This window comes from Helianthus annuus, chromosome 8, assembly GCF_002127325.2.
Source record: "Helianthus annuus cultivar XRQ/B chromosome 8, HanXRQr2.0-SUNRISE, whole genome shotgun sequence".
Classification (NCBI taxonomy): Eukaryota; Viridiplantae; Streptophyta; class Magnoliopsida; order Asterales; family Asteraceae; genus Helianthus; species Helianthus annuus.
In genome coordinates, this window is record NC_035440.2 from 129,698,077 (window position 1) to 129,717,934 (window position 19,858).

The 19,858-nt window shown below is 42.0% G+C and overlaps 1 protein-coding gene across 1 annotated transcript; it reads left to right on the forward strand.

The window, feature by feature from the left end:
* Positions 1–18,201: 18,201 nt before the first annotated feature.
* LOC110870678 lies at positions 18,202–19,146 on the forward strand. Its single transcript, XM_022119854.1, has one exon. The coding sequence runs from the start codon at positions 18,202–18,204 to the stop codon at positions 19,144–19,146; it is 945 nt and encodes a 314-aa protein (XP_021975546.1).
* The last annotated feature ends 712 nt before the right edge of the window (positions 19,147–19,858 follow it).

Sequence of the window (19,858 nt, forward strand, 5' to 3'; positions counted from 1 at the left end):
ATCTTGTGCACGTAGGATATTATTGGACTCTGTATGCCCAAGACACATATTAAGTTGATGTGGCTAGTACGTTAGGATCCAAGTCGGGTCATACCCAATAACAAGCTAGACAAACACCTACAATGTTTATTTATGATATGATCAAACAAATAAAAATTAACACTTATAATATTTAGAAATTCGTTTTCTAAATAATTGCACTTGACAAGCTAATAAATTATATGGATAATTTATTTTGAAAGAATATTTTATTTTGTTATTTAATGGGTTAAATAACATTTTAAAAGGTTGCATAAGTCTTGTAAACATAAGATGTTATATTTTTGAAAAGGTTATAAAATAAACAAGACTTAAATTTATAAAAGAATTTGAATTTTTTTTATAAAATAAAAGCCTAGGCCGCCCACCCCATGGGGTCTTCCCAAGACATTTTTGGTCCAATGAGAAGGCATGCATCTTGCATGGTTAGATGGTCCTTGATTGGGTCTTGTGGGTGGCAATCTCTCACAACTTTCTATAACTATTTTGTATGACAAAATAGGATTTTTAGAACTTGAAAAAAACTCTAGCAATTGCTCTCATATTTTCGGCCAACATAAGGTTGTCAATGAGGGTTTTTCAAGTTAGAATTATCAAGTGCAAAACTCTAAAAATCCTCTCAAAATCTCGGCCAAGGTGGTTTGGTCAAGAGGGGTTTTTTCAAGTGAGTTCACAAGTGTAAATCCTAGCAACATAAGGTGTTTGTTGGAGGCTTGGGGTATGCAAGCTTGAGGTCTTCTCCATTGAAGATTTCCATTCAAGAACATCATCTTCTTCATATCTTTTGCTATATGGAAGGTAGTATTCTTATAACACCCTATGGTTGTGTTTTTTTGATAGCATGCATGTTCGTATATGGATCCGGGGATTGGGTTTTACATATAAAATGGGTTTTATATCAACAAAGTAACATGTTTTAAATAAATATTCCCTGCTTTTTTTATTTTATAAGGATAAAATAACCTTGATAAACATGTGAAAAACCCAACAGCAGCAACCAGCAGATGCGCAACCGTTTCATCCAGCTCATTGGAATTAAGAACAGAATTGGCAACCTGTGCAATAAGACAAACTAGAAGATGAATAGGCATCTCAAATACTATCAAAAAGCGAGTACGCTTACGCTTACGATTCCGCGATCTTTCAACCATAGCATGTCATTCTTCAACGGTTCAACTTGACTCTCCGCCGTCACCCGAGCAGTCTCAGAACTTTCCAACTTTTCTTTAGTTTCAACAAGACGGCGGGAAGTCTCAGCTTTTTCAACCCGTTCAACCTGCAGATCTTTTTTGGCAGACTCAAGCTCCGCCTTAATTTATTCCTGCTCAGATAATAAAGAGGTAAGTTCGTTTATCTCCTTATCCTTAAGGGCAAGGGTGGCGCAAGTCCGTACCTCTCTCTGTTCGCTCCTCTCTTGATGAGAGCACGCTTCATCACGCGCCGCTCCTGCATCAGCTTTTTCTTGCTTCAACTTCTCTATATATGCATCTTGTATCTTCAGTTTCTCAACTTCAGCCTTGAGATTATTGATGACATTGCGGAGGCCCATTTTTTCATTATTATCCTTCTCACAAATCTCCCTCCAACGTTTGCGCTCCTCAGAAAGAAGAGCAGCTTCAGCCTCCTCTTTTCTTTTCCAACCAGCAACAGACCACTATTCAGTTTTTTGGTCACTCTCGAACTTGGCCCGATCAGCTTCCAATTTAGCCCTCAACAGGGCAGCTCGGGCCTCATCTTCAGCAGCTTTCTTCTTGGACGCCTCAAAAGCAGCCCATTCCTTGTGCATACTACGCCACTCACGCACTATACGATGCGTAGTGGACGTATTGGTAGCAGCTTCTTCGAGATAAGCATGATAAGTCTGCTCGTGAGGACGTCCCTCTTGAAATTTAATCTCCCCAGGAAGAAAGGTTCCTTGAAACCAATCACCGCACACACGCCAGTCGGAAAAAGTATCACCTTTTTTCAATTTCCACGCCGGCGTATGGATCTCATCCGCCTTTTTCTCTAGTTTGTAGATAATACATGCATGAGCGATGGCATGCTTTGGTAACCCAAACGCACAACCGCTTTTGCTACTGCTTTAACATCTATAATAATAATCCCCCGGAGTTTCATCTGGGCGGATAGGAGAATTTTCATCAACTTGAGAAAAAAAGCCTTGGTTACCAGTCGGGCTTCTTTCAACATTCACTGGCACAGAAGTGGTAGCAGAGGCAGGGATAGTAACCACCGGGTCTTCAGGAATTGATTTCCCCTTCTCTGGATCATCCGCCACGACTTCGGGAGACTTAGGACGAATAGCATCAACGTTCGCAATCTCCGGATCCACAACCTTCTCAAATTACACCTCAACAGGCTTCTCCACTTCAGGATTTTCTGCCTCAGCAATCTTCTCTGCCTCGTTTTCAATGGCTTTAGTACTTTCCAGCTGTTCACTGATCGATGCATGAGGTGGCGAAAGCGGAAGGTCATCATTAACTGCGGATGATGGCTCCGCATGTGCAGGAGAAACTGGCTTTTCTGCAGAAGCAAAAATCCATATTACAAACATATAAGCAAGGGCGGTTCTTAGTAGGCATATGGCAGGGCCACGGCCCGGGCAAATTTTTCGGCCGTAGTGCTAATTTTCCGCATTTCACATCGAAATTTTATATATATACTATGTTTGGCCCGGGCTTTTTTTAGTGCCCGTGTCTTTCGGCCCTGGCACATTCAACGGTCAAGATCCGCCACTGCATATAAGCAAGCATTAAAAGTAAACAAGGTAGAAACTCACCCCAAGGAGGCTTCACAATAAAGGCATCAAGATTGCCTCTTTTGCTGATCTTTTTTCTAGGAATTTTCTTAGCAGGATGCGCCTCAGCCTCAACTTCGACATGTTTTCTTTTTCCCGCCCACGTTTTCACCAAGGGCTCCGGACTCGACTCCAAGTCAATTGGGTCTTTAGGATTCAAGTCGGGGATATCAGTAGTATCCCGAGGCTCCGCCTTTGGTTTCCTCACAACTACAGGCGCAAGTCCTTCTAACGAGTCAGACACCACTACATAGTCACACCAGGAGTCAAGGGAATGGCGCGTACCTTTCTTCTCACCCTTGGCATTTTTTACTTTTGACGATTGGGCTTTCGCCATGTCAGTCTTTTTCAGTGCAATATTAACAGCCGGCGCACGCTTTTTCTTCTCAGGGCCTATGCCCAGGTTAGTCAATTCACCTACTGGAAAAAGAAAAAAATTGCAATATTACCCCATGCGCAAAGACAACAAAGAGTAATATTGCAATATCAATAAAAACCAGAAAATATACTTACCAGCACCAGTTGAAGGTTGCGCGGACAGATCTTCATCCCGCGGCAGGGCAAAATTCCTGACTATCCTTAGGTACCAAAGTTTCTCATCAGCCTTTTTTTGCATGGTAGCCATCTTTCCACCTTCTCTCTTATACGCAACAACGTATAAAGAAACAACTACAAAAGGGGAAAACAAGAACAGTTAAAAGTACCTATTGACCATCCATGTCCCACAACGTCCACGCCTCCTCGTGTAGGCTCCAAAAGTACCTATTGACCTGCAAGGCATGTAACAACGAGTCAACAACAAAGTTGAGCGAGTTCACAGTTGGTTGTTTAGTTTTACCAGTTTGTTCTGAAATCATAAGTTGTTTCGTAAACCACGAGTTAACCAATGCCTTTGTTTCCCAAACCATAATCATAATCAGTGGGGGGCTTCCCCTGTGAACCACTAGACCATACCATATCGACTACTAATGAAATATAAGTTGTGCCCTATATCAGTGTCTATCATCACTGACAGTTTGCCATAGTCCATTAGTGTTGGTGCACTGAATGTCTGTTTACTACGTCTTAATCGAGTCTTAGGTCTAGATAGGTTAATTAGGGTTGGAAAACAAGTTTAGTGGATATATCATGTAATTCCGCTTGAAATGACTTGTTGTCATTTCAAGCGAAATCAGGTTTAATAGGTATTCCACTCCAACTTGCATATTGGTGATTTCGCTTGAATGGTTTCAAGCGGAATCAGATACCGCTTGGATAGTTCAAGTGGAATCACTGGCTCTATAAATAGGTGATGGCTGATTTCATTTGAAACAGTTGGAGCGGAATTAGGTCTTGTGATTAGAGTCGAGGTGCTGCCAAAATTGTACCAGAAATACGTGTAAAGACTCGGAAAAGCAGTAATAGAAAGAAAGTTAAAGAGAACAAGTTGTTTTGACGTTGTTTACTTTGATTCCGCCTTAGTAAATAATGATGAACTGCCTTTACTGACTGTTTAGGGTCACGGAACCGATCCAACAATTAGTACACGCCCGTTCGAACGACACGGTGTGAGGTTTGTTAAACCTAATAGCGCTATTAACTAATGACCCGCTCGCCATCGGCCTCGGCGATTAAGTCGATATAAAGAGGAGGGACTTCAAGATAGAGTTTTGTCTAGTAAGTTAAGGTTGTTGTCCTACCCAAGGAGGACGAACGTACGTAGTTCTACCCAAGGAGAATACGCAGGATTTATAGTGGCATCCTACCCAAGGAGGATGGCCGTACATATCCTACCCAAGGAGGATATGTAGATTCCGTTTTAGTTTATTAACCCATTCCCAACCCTTGGGAATCCCATGCCTTGTAGAAAGTGTGAACTCACCTCGGTTTGCTCAGTATGCTTAATTACTTGTGCACAATTAATTCAATCAAAGCCTATAGTTTGCACATACACACAAATCAGTTGACATTCACATGTTTCGACTAATAGTCAAGATCATCACGTACATGCAAGTAACAACTAACACATAGCATTTACCAGTTATACAAGCACATGCAATCATGCTTTACAATTTACTAGATATTTGTACTATCCTTATCAGTTAACATAGTCTACACTAACCTAGTTAATTACTAACAGAGTTAACTAAGTTACTGTGGTTTGATTAACAGTTGACGAAACATACTTGTTTCGTCGTGAACCCCTTCGGCGAAACCCCCTTGGTTTCGTCATGCATCCTTTCGACGAAACTCACCCCGTTTCGTCGTGATTCTCTGTCGACGAAACTCCCTAGTTTCGTCGCCCCGACTTTCGTCGACATCGGCGTTTCGTCCAATAGGTCCGTTACGTCGTTTAATTGATGATTACCCAGAAACCCTAACTGCCGTCAAAACAATCCGTTCACAAACGTAATCCAATCATCCATCAAAGCAATCCAACACATATGGTAGTCATTACATAGAATCGAAACCATCAGATTCATCAATATTAACAACCTAAATCATCAATTAATAGTCTACAACCTCCTATTCAAAACAATAACACAGTAATTTCAATCATCAACATGAAACCCTAATCATTCGTTATCTCAGGAAAGCTTCACCATCAACGAGTCAGTTAATCATCATGTCAATCCCAACAAAAACATCATTGCTAACATACATACATACATACATATCTATCACACCGTAGGCAATAATACAATCAATCAATCTATATTTGTGTACTAACCGTAAGGATCGAGATGAAACCAAAAGGACTTCAAGTGGGTTGATGGCTGCCGTCGGGTGCACAGGAGAGGAAAAAAGGGTGTTAGGGTTTTCAATCGGTTGATAATGAGAAGAATGTAACAGTTCCGCGTAATATGTACGCATAACAGCGTACTGGGCCCTTAGTGGGCTTCGGCGAAAGACTGGGCCGACGAAACACCCCGTTTCGTCGAGATGAAGACGACGAAACTTCCCTCTGTTTCGTCGAAGCGGTTTATGGCGAAACTCTCAGTTTCGACGGGTGGAGGTTTTGGCTAAACACTCATGTTTCGTCCTATTTATAAAATAATAATAATCATAATCATCATACGTCAAACAGTTCGCATTTTATCATATAACCCAATCAACCATATGTCAATCATATATCCAACAATAACAATTACAAAGCAACAACTTGTGCAAACATAGTTGTGAAACAAATAGCGTAAACAATTAACGTGCAATAAATGCGAAGATGGAATCTTGGAAACTCGAGTTGTCACATGCTATGGGTCAACAGATGTTAACGAACAACAGATGATATTCAATCTTAAAATTCTTAACAGAGGATTTGATACTAACAGTGGTTCGGCTAATGATGAATAAGTATTATTATACAACATCTGCAATAAGTATTATTATATAATTTTTTTATCAACAACAGTTTTTTAGAAGAATTTACGGTATATTTTTGTGTTATAAAAGGTGTGTTGTAGCTAAAGTCTGACAAAAGAGAGCATCTGCTGATGAATAAATGTATGAAGATGCAAAGGTCTGCTATGGGTCAACATATGTTAACAAACAACAGATGATATTCAATCTTAAAATGCTTAACAGAGAATTTGATACTAACAGTGGTTGGGCTAATGATTAATAAGTATTATTATATAACGTCTGCTATAAGTATTATTATATAATTTTGTTTATCAATAACAGTTTTTTGGAAGAATTTACGGTATATTTTGGTGTTATAAAATGTGTGTTGTAGCTAAAGTCTGACAAAAGAGAGCATTTGCTGATGAATAAATGTCTGAAGATGCAAAGGTCTGCTATAGGTCAAAAGATGTTAACGAACAACGGATGATATTCAATCTTAAAATTCTTAACAGAGGATTTGATACTAACAGTGGTTGGGCTAATGATGAATAAGTATTATTATATAACGTCTGCTATAAGTATTATTATATAATTTTGTTTATCAACAACAATTTTTTGGAAGAATTTACGGTATATTTTTGTGTTATAAAAGGTGTGTTGTAGCTAAAGTCTGACAAAAGAGAGCATCTGCTGATGAATAAATGTATGAAGATGCAAAGGTCTGCTATGGGTCAACAGATGTTAACGAACAACAGATGATATTCAATCTTAAAATGCTTAACAGGGGATTTGATATTAACAGTGCTTGGGCTAATAACAGATGTTAGACTTACGACTCTTGAGTTACACCGATTGAAAAAACTGTTTTTGAAACTTCTGCTTGCCTAAAAATACATCCATTGTTAAAGGCTACCGTCTGTTGTCATAATTTCTGTTTATCCTAATGACTGTTGATTTACTATACTGCTGACTGTCATCCATTATGACAACAGAGGTTCTGACATGGACAGATGTTAGCTAAAAATAAAACAACTGCTGAAAGTTATCATCTGTTCTCATAACTTCTGTTTATTTAACGACTGTTTGACTCACACTGTTCCCAACGACCAATAGAGGTTTCCAAACAACTGTCATCGGTTGTCGCAAGAGAGGTTCTGACGTGGACAGATCTTAGCTATTAAATAAATGTAACTACTGCCACGTCAGCATTCACTTCTTCTCTCTATATAAAAGTTGTTTCATCCCTAAATCGAGGTTCTACCACTGCAGTCTCGAATTCAAAATTCTCAAAAACAGTTTCCAACATATTAAAAACCCTCCAACTTAAACCCTGTTTCATCCCCAAATCACCTTCTTTTCCGATCATGTCTCTAAACATCAAAAACCCTCACAACTACCTCCCCATCTTCGAGAAAACCAGCAAAAATATCAGCTATCACTCAATAATTGACCTTTTAACGTCATCGAAATACAAATCAATTCTTACTACTGATGCTCTGGTTCATACAGAAACACTCCGACAATTTTGGTTTAATGCTGAAATAGAGGCTGAAGATAATAATCCAGTTGCCATCACATCTAAGGTCGGGGAAAGTGTGGTATGAATTTCTCCCTTTACAATTTCCACTACATTTGCATTGGACGACTTGGGAGGTAAGAACAACTTTGAAAAACTTGAACTTCATACAGAGTTCATTGAAAGAGAGTATGATGCACAATTAAAGGAAGTTACTATCTACAAACCAAACTTCCCCCGCCAAAGAAATTTTTGTTTCATACTCTTTTAACTTGTCTCTCAGCCAAGGCCACCACATTTAATGAGATACCTTTGAACATTCAGTATTTGGGTTATGCTATTTTAACAAAATCTGATTACAATTTATCACAAGCACTGTTTTTTGATTTGTTGAATAATGTGAAAAATGTGAAAAAAAATTGAAAAAAGGTATTCGTAGTAATGCTTTTCTGTTGTATCCAAGACTTCTAAGCTACTACCTACCAAAACAAGTGTCACAAACAGATTTTGAACAAGGTGTAGTGATGTATAAGAATTTATACATCTTTTAAACGTCAAATACGCCCCGTTTAAGCGAAAACTCTTTGTATTTTCATTGATTTTGGTACTCATTTGAGTTGTTTGTGAAAATACAGGTCCGGGCTTCGGCCTGGTGATGAAACGGAGGCTTTTGGAGCAAAATGGAGCTAAAATGATGCCTTTAAGCAAACTGCCAGATATGGCACTACCGTGCCAAACAGTGACACGACCGTGCCAAGCCTTCCGACATCGGCACTCTCAGCCAGCACTAGCATCCAGCAGCCAAACCATCAAAATTCAGGGGAGCACGACCGTGCCAACCACTGGCACGACCGTGCCAGGCCAAAATCAGCCCCTAATCAGCTCGTTTCTGAGATCGGTTTAGTTGTTATCGAGCACTATTGGCTCGCACGACCAGATCATCTCCGAGCACGGTCGTGCGACCTCGGGAACATTTGAGCGGGATTTTTCCCAAAATGGTACCAAACAGGGTCAACAATCAAGAAAGTGGTTCTGACACTTGCCAAGAACGACCGTGCCAAAAGGTGGCATGGTAGTGCCAAACACCCAGAGTTTAAATACGAGTTCCTAGCTCATTTGCAAGAGAGTTGGAGCATTTTGGTGACTTTTTCTCTCAAGAATCTGGTCTTGGAAGCTTGTTGGAGCCAAGAGGAAGCCTTGAAGAGGACTAAATCACTTGAAGATCTACTCAAACACCATTTTAATCTTGTCTTTAACTTGGTTAGCTTACTACATTATGAACAATTTATGTTTCTTTGCCTTTGATTTGGTAGCCATGAGCCTTATGGGCTAAACAGTTGAGTTGTCTAAACTTTGTTGAAGCTAATGAATATGTGATAACATGGAAGTAGATGTTATGATTGTTCTTGTTAATCTTCATGTTGACATTTAATCTTGTTCTTGGAGTTCTTATACATGCTTAAAGTTCTTGTTCTTGAATGTTTGCTCATAAGTATTTACATGTTGTGTTGGAAAGCCCATGAAGAGATTATGATTATTGAATCTTGTTAACTTGTTAGTATGATTCATAGCATGAAACTAGGAATGGTAATTGCTAATGTGATTGAATGATGATTTGAGCATGTGTATGAATTCTTGCATCTAGATTTGGAAAGATCAAAAGTATGTTTATATGAATTCTATAGTTTGTGTTCATGTTAGTTTGATGATTTAGGCCAAAGTTGTTAGCTAGCATGACCATGCTTGTGGTTCATATCAAGAACATGATGATAGTGCCAACTACTTGAAACCAAGTTAGGGTGATTAGTGTGTTGTTCATATTAGTTTTCCCTAATTTGTAGAGTTAGGAGTTTTGACAAACAAATAACTCATGATTAAAGATTAACATCAACTTAGCAAGTGAGCTTAAAAGAATAATTTTTAGGTGATTAGCATGTTAATTCATTTTTAGTTTTCCTAAGAATTATAGACTAGAAAGCCTTGATTGGGGACTTAGTCAAATTTAGAGCTTGCATCATCACAAAACCTTCCACCTTGTTGTCATATGTTTGTTAGTGGAAACTTAGTTTAGGCAACCCTTTCTTAGATATTGTTCTTTGTTAGAATTTTTAGTAGTTTATTTATTTTCATGCTAAGTTATAAAAATCAACTCAATCATTTGAAAAGGCTTTAAAGTAGCAAAAGTTTAGTATCGAGACACCGCATCCACGGATTGATATCCGGTTCTTACCAATTAGCTATATTACCACCCGACGGGTACACTTGCTCTTTGTGTGTGTAGTTAGTTTCTAGGTGAAAAACCATTTTAAAACTAAATTTGTGTGAAGAAAAAACTCAAGTTGAAGAAACACTAGATAAATGGTCGGAACCGAGATATCTAGGGGGTTTGAATCCGCATAAAAGGTTAGTTCTCTCTCTATTGGTTCAGTGGTAATCGAGCTCCTTCTCCGGTGATTCTGCAAAACAGAGCACCGTTAGCCTCGTCAAGGGGAGAAGAGGGTTCTCTCCTTGACCCGACTCCGGTGTGAGAATAAGTATTTGTATGGAGAAGATAAAGGTGTTTTAGTAGTGAAATTGGATCTGAATTTTTACCTGAAGTATTCTCCTATTTATAACCGAGAGTTTGGGAGGGAAAATCTGTTATTGAAAAGATAACGGAAGATGCTAACACCGTAGCTGTTATCTTTCCTTCCGTTAAGTCTCTTTATTCTTCGTTAAGTTGCTTTGATCTGACGTGGGTGCACACGGATCGTGACTTGATCCTATGGCTAGGGAATTGCCACGTGGAAAGTGATCCAAGTGGAGATCATTCTTCAATCACATGCTATCGTTGTGATTTCAGGAATGTTTGTGATGGTGACACGTGTCCAGACGGTTATAACCGTCTGGGTGGTGTACGATGATATTTCTTCTAGAAGATTATTGCTGTAATCTGGTGTGACACCTTACAGTGTGCACACAGTTGGATAGATCCTAAGTCTGGGTAACATAATATCCCGGTCTGGATATTTGGGCGGACATATTGATCTCCGGGTTTCAATCCCTTGTTAAATGGAAGATGGCGCAAAGGTTCAGGTTTCCCTTTGGGCGTGTGACTATCGCTTGTTAGTTTCTTTCTTCCTTCTGTAAGACCAATGCGCGGCCGCGCAAGGTTAGAAGGGTTGAAAGACCGGTTGGTGGTATGGTCCCATATCTCTTTTGTGAGGTTTTTGGGACCTTACCCCTTCAAGTCCCCCCAGTCTAGTGTTGTACTTATGCATATAAGTGGAGCACTGGACTTTGGAGAGGGGAATGTATTTTTTTTTTTTTGAGAGGAAAAAATGTGATTCGTAATCATGCTCTGTCGGGTAATGACGTCACCTGTCAGTAAGAATGGGTATTTTTCCTCATTGGTCTCGAGATTTGTAATGGCGCTTTGTCAGGCTTCATTAATGAAGAAGTGACCCAAGTTCCTGTAGCGCCGTTTGGATGTGACGGTTCTGACAGTTAATGATGGATTTCTCTTTTTTCGAGGTGCTGAGTTCTTTTATATGTGTACGTTTGAAACACTTGATCTTAATTGAGTTTTGTCAAAGAAGATGAAGCGTTCTTACCACACTCGTCTTCTGCTAGATGCTCTTAAGGTGTATGATGCTGCCGAAGGTCTCGTTCTTCTGTCTCGTTCACCGCCTCTCATTATTGCACCGGTGAAGGAACTGATCAAGCCTGTTTCTCCTGCAATTGCTGATTCTGAGTGCAAAATCTCTTGCCATACTAACGTTTCTGCTTGTGCTGCTACTGTACTGGATGTTGATGGATTGATGACTCGGTTTCCGATGCTTCAGAGGGGGGAATGTCGGATGGTGTACCGACGTCGGAGGGTTCGCCGGAGTAGGCAGGTGTCTTCTGTTGATGATGGTTCTGGTGCTGACTAGGTGCTGAAGCCTATGGTCTTCCTCCGTCTTTGTTAATGCTTTTGTAAGCTTTTGGGTTGCTGGATAGGATTATATATATATTTTCTTTTTTTGAAGATCATTGTGATGATCTTGTTAAGTGTTTGTGTTACACTTTTTGATAATGTATATGATGATATACTTTTTTGAAGATTGTTTGCTATGATTCGTATATGTGCGTATTACAATATGTTGCATGTGTGTAATTACTTTTGAATAGGTGAGGCGAATGAGGAATGGTATTGTGCTCATGTGTGAACGTTTGTCAACAGTTTGCCTGTTTTGAGACTGTTCATGAGGTGTACAATGTTTGACCATGTCGTTTTCACGCGAACCAAAGAAATTTCATGCAATTTGTAATAAACAGTGATGTTACTAAGAGTGATACTTGTATTGATAAAAGCGCAAGGCCCGTGATACAAGATAAGATAAGGAAATTCATTGCCTGTATGTTCTTTTTGCTTTATAGGCTTGGTTTACATGTAACACCTGCGCAATTGTTGCGCGTTCCAGGTGCGGGGAACTAGAGTCCCATCGACCCTTTTTAGGGTATATGCTCCTTTGCCTAAGACTTCGTTAATGACATACGGTCCTTCCCATCTTGGCGCTAATTTGTCGGGTTTTTCGGCGTTCGAAGCCTCGTTGTCGCGCAAGACAAAGTCTCCGGGGACAAATGTGCAAATACGTACCCGCGCGTTGTAATATTTTTCTAACTTGGACTTGTACCTTGCTTCTGCTATGCCGCGTTTTCGCGCCTTTCTTCCAGAAGATCTAAATCCATCCTCCGTTCTTGTTCATTGTCCTGTTTTTCCATTGCTAACATGCGCGGCGAGGGTAGGCCTATTTCAGCTGGAATGACGGCCTCTGACCCATAGACTAAACTGAACGGAGTTTCTCCGGTGCTAGTCTTTGGCATTGTTCGGTGCGCCCAGAGGATGCTGGGAAGCTCGTCAACCCACCCCCTGCGCGCTGTCCCAAGTCGCGCTTTTATACCGTCAACGATCTGCTTGTTTACGCTTTCTACCTGACCATTCGCTTGAGGGTGTGCGACGGAGGCGAAGCTGTGCTCAATGTTCATTTCTTTGAACCATTTTTGGAGGTCTTCCGCAGCAAAGTTTGTACCATTGTCGGAAATAATGCGCAATGGTAACCCAAATCTGCAAATGATATGTTCCCATATAAATTTGCGGATTACCATTGCTGTTGTTGAGGCCAAAGCTTTAGCTTCTACCCATTTTGTGAAATAATCCACTGCAACGATGATGAATTTTACTGCACCCAGCGCGTCAGGAAATGGCCCAACATGATCGATGCCCCACTGCTGGAATGGCCAGGCGGAAGTAACGGGAATTAGCGGATTTTTGGGTCGGAGCATCTTTGGTGCATGGCGTTGACACGCGTCACACCTTCGTAATAGATCAACTGCATCCATGTGCATGCCTGGCCAATAGTACCCAGCGTTCATTATTTTTGCCACGACCATGCGCGGTCCTGCGTGTATCCCGCATAATCCCTCGTGGATTTCTCTGACCAGATACTGGGCGTCTGTTTTATCAACACAACGAAGTAATGGACCCATGAATGATCTCCGATAAAGGACACCATCCGCCATTTCGTAATTTATTTCTTTGTGTTGTATTTTTCGGGCTTCTGTCTTTCCTTCCGGAAGTTTTCCGTGTTGAAGGTATAAAATAATTAGAGACATCCAGGACGGACTTCCCATTTCTATGACATTTACTTGTTTCAGGTGAATGGAAGGGTTGGATAGTACCTCTATGCGCACCTCTTTTGCTAAGTGTTTAAAGCTGGTAGCGGCTAACTTGCTTAGCGCGTCAGCATGTTTATTCTCGCTTCTGTTTATGTGATTGACTTTGAATGTCTGAAATTGATTGATCAACATCCGTGCTTGTTCAAGGTATAACGCCATAGCCTCGCCCTTCGCGTCATAATGACCGTTAACTTGTTCAGCTACTAGCTTTGAGTCGACGTTAGCTTCCAGGTTTTTTGCTCCCATTTTGAGTGCTAGACGAAGACCTGCTAGAAATGCTTCGTATTCCGCTTCATTGTTAGTACTTTGGAAATCCAAGCGGATAGCATATGTGAGTTCGTGATTATCCGGGCTGACTAATCGGAGACCTGCTCCTGCTCCGTCGTCATTGGACGCGCCATCGGTATGCAAGGTCCAGACTCTGTCGTCAAAAACAGGCGTTGGGTTTTGTATTGCCTCACATTCTTGCACTTTATCAATGGGAACTTCGGTGGTGAAGTCTGCTAGAACTTGCCCTTTGATTGCTGGTCTTGGTCTGTAAAAAATGTTGTAACCTCCTAGCTCGATGGCCGATTTGGCTAATCTCCCTGCTATGTCGGGTTTTGACAAGATTTGACCCAGATGATAATTTGTCAGTACTGTGATGATATGGCCTGAAAAATACCTGCGCAAGCGTCTGGATGCGTGTACTAGCGCTAAAACCAGCTTTTCTATCATCGAATAACGAGTTTCAAGGCCGGTGAGCATTTTACTGATGTAGTAGATTGGAGTCTGAATATTTTCCCGTTCTACCATTAATATTGCGCCTACTGCTACCTCCGTGGCTGACATTACAAGATTAATGGTTCTTTTTCCTTCGGCGCAGTCAGTGTTGGTAATTGGATTAAATATTCTTTCATTTGCTTGAATGTTGCTTCCGCTTCAGGTGTCCATTGAAAGGGAGTTTTCTTTCCGCAGTTTCGCAGCGTACTGATAAATGGGTAAGATTTTGCCGCATGATTGGCCAAAAATCTATTTAGAGCTGCTGATCGTCCGGCAAGCCTTTGCATTTCTTTGACTGTTGCCGGTGATGGCATTACTTGAATGGTCTGTACCTTTTCTGGGTTGACTTTAAAACCGTCTTTGGTAACTATGAAACCCAAAAACTTTCCTTCTTCCATTCCGAAGGAGCATTTTGTCGGGTTCAATTTCAAATTTACGCTTCGTAAGGAATCGAATGTGCGCTGGATATTGTGGAGCATTGTCTCCTCTTCATGACTCATGATGACGAGGTCATCCATGTATACTTCGACAGTTTTGCCAATATCCTCGCTAAAGATTGTGTCCATTAGGCGTTGATACGTTGCGCCTGCGTTGCGCAACCCAAACGGCATTTTTGTGTAGCAGTAGATGCCTTTGTCTGTGCGAAATGCGGTTTTTTCTTCGTCCTCTTCCTTCATCTGGACCTGGTGGTAACCCTTATAGCAGTCGAGAAAGCATTTCCATCTGAATGATGCTAAAGAATCGACTTTCTTGTCTATTTCTGGGAGCGCATAGCAGTCTCTAGGGCATGCTTTGTTGAGTTCTTTGAAGTCGACACACATTCTCCACCCGCCATTATGTTTTTGCACCATGACTGGATTGGCAACCCATGTATGGTATTTCACTTTGCGCAAGATTCCTGCGTTAAGCAATTCTGTTACTTGCTCGTTCATTGCTTTTGCTTTTTCTTCGCTGAAGCTGCGCCTTCCCTGAACGACCGGATCTACTGATGGTTTGATGTTTAAACAATGTTGCGCGATATCGCGTGGTACCCCAGTCATGTCTGCTGGGCACCAGGCAAATATATCTTTGTTATTAGACAACAAGCTTTTCGGCTGTATACATATTGTTGGTGACATGGCGTGTCCTAGCAAAATGGTTTGCTCTGGGTATTCGCCGTTCAGAACCCATTTCTCTGGTTCGTTTGGTGCTGAAGTTTTGACTGCCTTTGCTGGCGGTTCATCATCTATGGACATGACTTCCTTGCTTGAATAAAGAATTGCAACTCCTGTTTCTGTTGGAAATCCACAAGCCGCATGTGGAATGGAAGTGATCATGCTGAATTCTCTTTGCGACCTTCTTCCGAGCAAAATGTCATGTCGTGATGTTGCTGGCATGACCATGAAATTTACCGTAACTGTTCGTGAGTGTTTGCCATCTGACAAGGTTACCGGGAAAGCAATTTGTCCCAACGAGAAAACAGCTTCATTACAGAATTCGGTGAGAGGAAAATCGACCGGTTCCAATCGTGCTTTATCTTCCGGATCTAGCTGCTTAAAGCACTGTTCATATATGATGTCCATTGAACTTCCTGGATCTATGAACATATAGTCCGTCCGGTAATGACCAAAAATACCGGTGATAATTACTGGTCGTTCTTCCTGAGGGCCCCCAGGAACAACAGGGAACACGACTTGTTGCTCTCTCCAGTGTTGATCATAATTTCGTTTGCTTGTTCTTCGTGATGGTCCCCCTTGAACCATGTGTACTTGTTCCTGATGACCGCCATCTTTGTACTGGCGGAATTAGATGTTTCCCCAAGGTGGGGTTACCAGATTCAATTCTGTAATGTTGACTCCTTCTCCAGATCTGATGTCTGAGGGATCAGATCTGGTATTGCGTTCACAGCAGTTTGGTATTTACTAGTCCCATGCTTTGGGAATCCTATTTTCTGGAGACTGTTTCCGACGTTTGGTCGAAGACCGTGCTGTCGGTGAGAAGATGAATTTTCTGCCATGTGAAAAAACAGAAAAATGAACTGAACCGAAACGAGATAGAAACTAGAAAAACTGAGAAAACGGTAGGCGCCAATGAAGAAACACTAGATAAATGGTCGGAACCGAGATATCTAGGGGGTTTGAATCCGCATAAAAGGTTAGTTCTCTCTCTATTGGTTCAGTGGTAATCGAGCTCCTTCTCCGGTGATTCTGCAAAACAGAGCACTGTTAGCCTCATCAAGGGGAGAAGAGGGTTCTCTCCTTGACCCGACTCCGGTGTGAGAATAAGTATTTGTATGGAGAAGATAAAGGTGTTTTAGTAGTGAAATTGGATCTGAATTTTTACCTGAAGTATTCTCCTATTTATAACCGAGAGTTCGGGAGGGAAAATCTGTTATTGAAAAGATAACGGAAGATGCTAACACCGTAGCTGTTATCTTTCCTTCCGTTAAGTCTCTTTATTCTTCGTTAAGTTGCTTTGATCTGACGTGGGTGCACGCGGATCGTGACTTGATCCTATGGCTAGGGAATTGCCACGTGGAAAGTGATCCAAGTGGAGATCATTCTTCAATCACATGCTATCGTTGTGATTTCAGGAATGTTTGTGATGGTGACACGTGTCCAGACGGTTATAACCGTCTGGGTGGTGCACGATGATATTTCTTCTAGAAGATTACTGTTGTAATCTGGTGTGACACCTTACAGTGTGCACACAGTTGGATAGATCCTAAGTCTGGGTAACATAATATCCCGGTCTGGATATTTGGGCGGACATATTGATCTCCGGGTTTCGATCCCTTGTTAAATGGAAGATGGCGCAAAGGTTCAGGTTTCCCTTTGGGCGTGTGACTATCGCTTGTTAGTTTCTTTCTTCCTTCTGTAAGACCAATGCGCGGCCGCGCAAGGTTAGAAGGGTTGAAAGACCGGTTGGTGGTATGGTCCCATATCTCTTTTGTGAGGTTTTTGGGACCTTACCCCTTCACAAGTATAAATATATATAATTCACGCACATCAAGTTTTTGGCGCCGTTGCCGGGGATGCGGGCTTCTTGAAAACGATTCGAGTTACTTATTTAGCCATTGTGAAAAGTGTACAAAGTTTGTGTCTACTTGTTTTGTTTGCTTTTGCTTGGTTAATTGAAAAAAAATGAATATTTGCTAGTTGTTTTTGTTTCTGTATATATTTTGTGCATTGTGCTCCTCCTTATTCCCTACAGGTCGTGCATGTCCTCAACCCCTGCTGCTGATATCGTTGAGCCTTCATCGGAGCGGGAGCGGCTTCTTCACCGGAGACTGCGGGAGCGGTTTCGCGTGGTAGCCGAGACGATTGAGACAGGCGCAGCGGGAGGAGACGACACATTCTACGAGGTTCAAGTCGACATGGCGGACGCGGAAGAGAATAGGATTTTGAATGAAATTGGAAAATCGTCACTCGATGGTTTGCCTGCGAGCATCAATGCACCGTCAATCAACAACAATAATTTCGAGATCAAGGCTGGCACCATATCGATGTTACAGAACGCGATACAGTTTTATGGCAAGGAGCACGAGGATCCTAGTGTTCACATTGCGGGGTTTCTAGAGGTTTGTGCCACGTTTAGTATTCGTGATGCATCACCGGATGCTATCCGCCTTCGGCTCTTTCCGTTTTCCTTACGGGATGGAGCCAAGGAGTGGCTTCTTTCACTTCCAACTGGATCTATCACTACATGGAATTAATTAGCTGAGAAGTTCCTTCAGAAATATTTCCTTCCAAAGAAAACTGTTCGATTGAGAACCAAGATTCTGAACTTTTGACAGGACGAGGACGAGTCCCTTTACGAGGCATTGGAGCGGTTTAAAGAGCTTATGAGAAAGGTCCCACATCACGGGTTGCCCAAGTGGCAACAATGTCAGATCTTCTACCATGGTTTGGACAGTCAGGGACAGATGATGGTTGATACCTACTCGGGTGGTGATATCGGCACGAAAAATGCCACCGAGGCATCTGAGATTCTTGAAAAGTGTGCCGCGAAAAACCGGACGCAACAGCCCCCGAGGGGAAAGAGTTCTCGATAGGGAGTTCATCATGTGGACGACTACACAGCCATGACAACACGTATGGATGCCTTATCTTCGAAATTTGATCGAGTGATGGAAATGCACTCGAGAGGTTCTTCGAGTGAGGGAGCATATCAGGTAGGTGATTTTCCGACGGGAGCGATGTCACACGAGCATGTGGATTTCATGGGAAACCAATACCGTTCTCAAAACAATCCCTACAGCAATACTTATAATCCAGGGTGGAAGAATCATCCAAACTTTAGTTGGAAGCCTGATGCTTCTAACCAGCATCCACCCGGATTTGCTCCACGTCCCACAGCTCCAGTCCATGGAGCATATGGTTCACCTCGACCTCAGCAGACGCCTCCTTCTAGTGATCCTAGTGTGCATGATATTCTTAGTCAAATCTTAGCTGGTCAAAACACTCAAAAGGCTGAGAATGAGAAGCGCTTTAGGGAGTATGACAGCCGTTTCACGAGGCACGAGAGTGAGTTGAGAAGCCAAAAGGCTTCCATGCAAACCATTGAGAACCAAGTTGGCCAGATTGCCAAGATGTTGTCTGAGATACAACAGGGGGGCCTTCCGAGCAACACAGAGCCTAACCCAAATGCTACTGCAAAGGCCATCACATTGAGAAGCGGCAAGACCGCTCAGCCCATCCCTCCGGCTGTTCCAGCGAAGCCGGATGATGACGATGAGGTTGATGAGGAGATTGAGGCTGAGTCTCCGGGTGAGGTGCAACAGAGGCGAGTCCCAGCAAGTACCGCACGAACCAAGGAGCCAGTGAGAGAGTATGTCCCTCCCATTCCATATCCGGGGAGGTTGAAGAAGCAGAAAATGGAAGAACACAATGGTAAATTCCTCGAGCTTTTTAAGCAACTTCATATAAATTTACCATTTGTCGAGGCACTTGCTCAAATGCCTAAGTATGCCAAGTTTCTGAAGGATATCCTATCCAACAAAAAGAAACTTGAGGAGCTTTGCAGGTGACCTTGAATGAAGAGTGTTTAGCGGTTCTTCAGAACAAACTACCGAAGAAGATGAATGATCCTGGGAATTTCACTATCCCGTGTTTGATTGGTAGTTTGTCGGTCAGCAATGCATTAGCTGATCTTGGAGCTAGCATAAACCTCATGCCATATGCGGTTTTTGCTAAGCTAGACTTGGGCGAGCCCAAGCCGACTTGTATGAGCATTCAGCTAGCCGACCGTTCAGTGAAGTACCCTCGAGGCATAGTTAAGAATATGCTGGTGAAAATCGACAAGTTTGTCTTTCTTGTCGATTTCGTGATTCTAGACATGGATGAGGAGAAAAATGTTCCACTTATCCTAGGTCGCCCATTCCTAGCCACTGCGAGAGCCTTGATTGATGTCTGCACCGGTAGACTTACTCTTAGGGTTGACGATGAGGAGGTGACCTTTGACATTGGGAAATCCATGCAACACTCACAAAGTCAAGATGATACACTCTACTTCATTGAGACTATCGATACGTATGTGAGTGATCATCTTCATGCTACATTCGAGGAGGATGTTGTGGACACACAGCTGCTAGGAGGGGAGACTTTTGGTTTGCCCCGTCTGGACCGATTAGTTGAGGAGGTGACCTGTCTGATAGGTCACGCGTCTCCCCCGTGTCCCGAGGTTTTTGAGGTTGTGGATCGCGTTACTAAGCCTAAAGCACGCCCTTCTATTGAGGATCC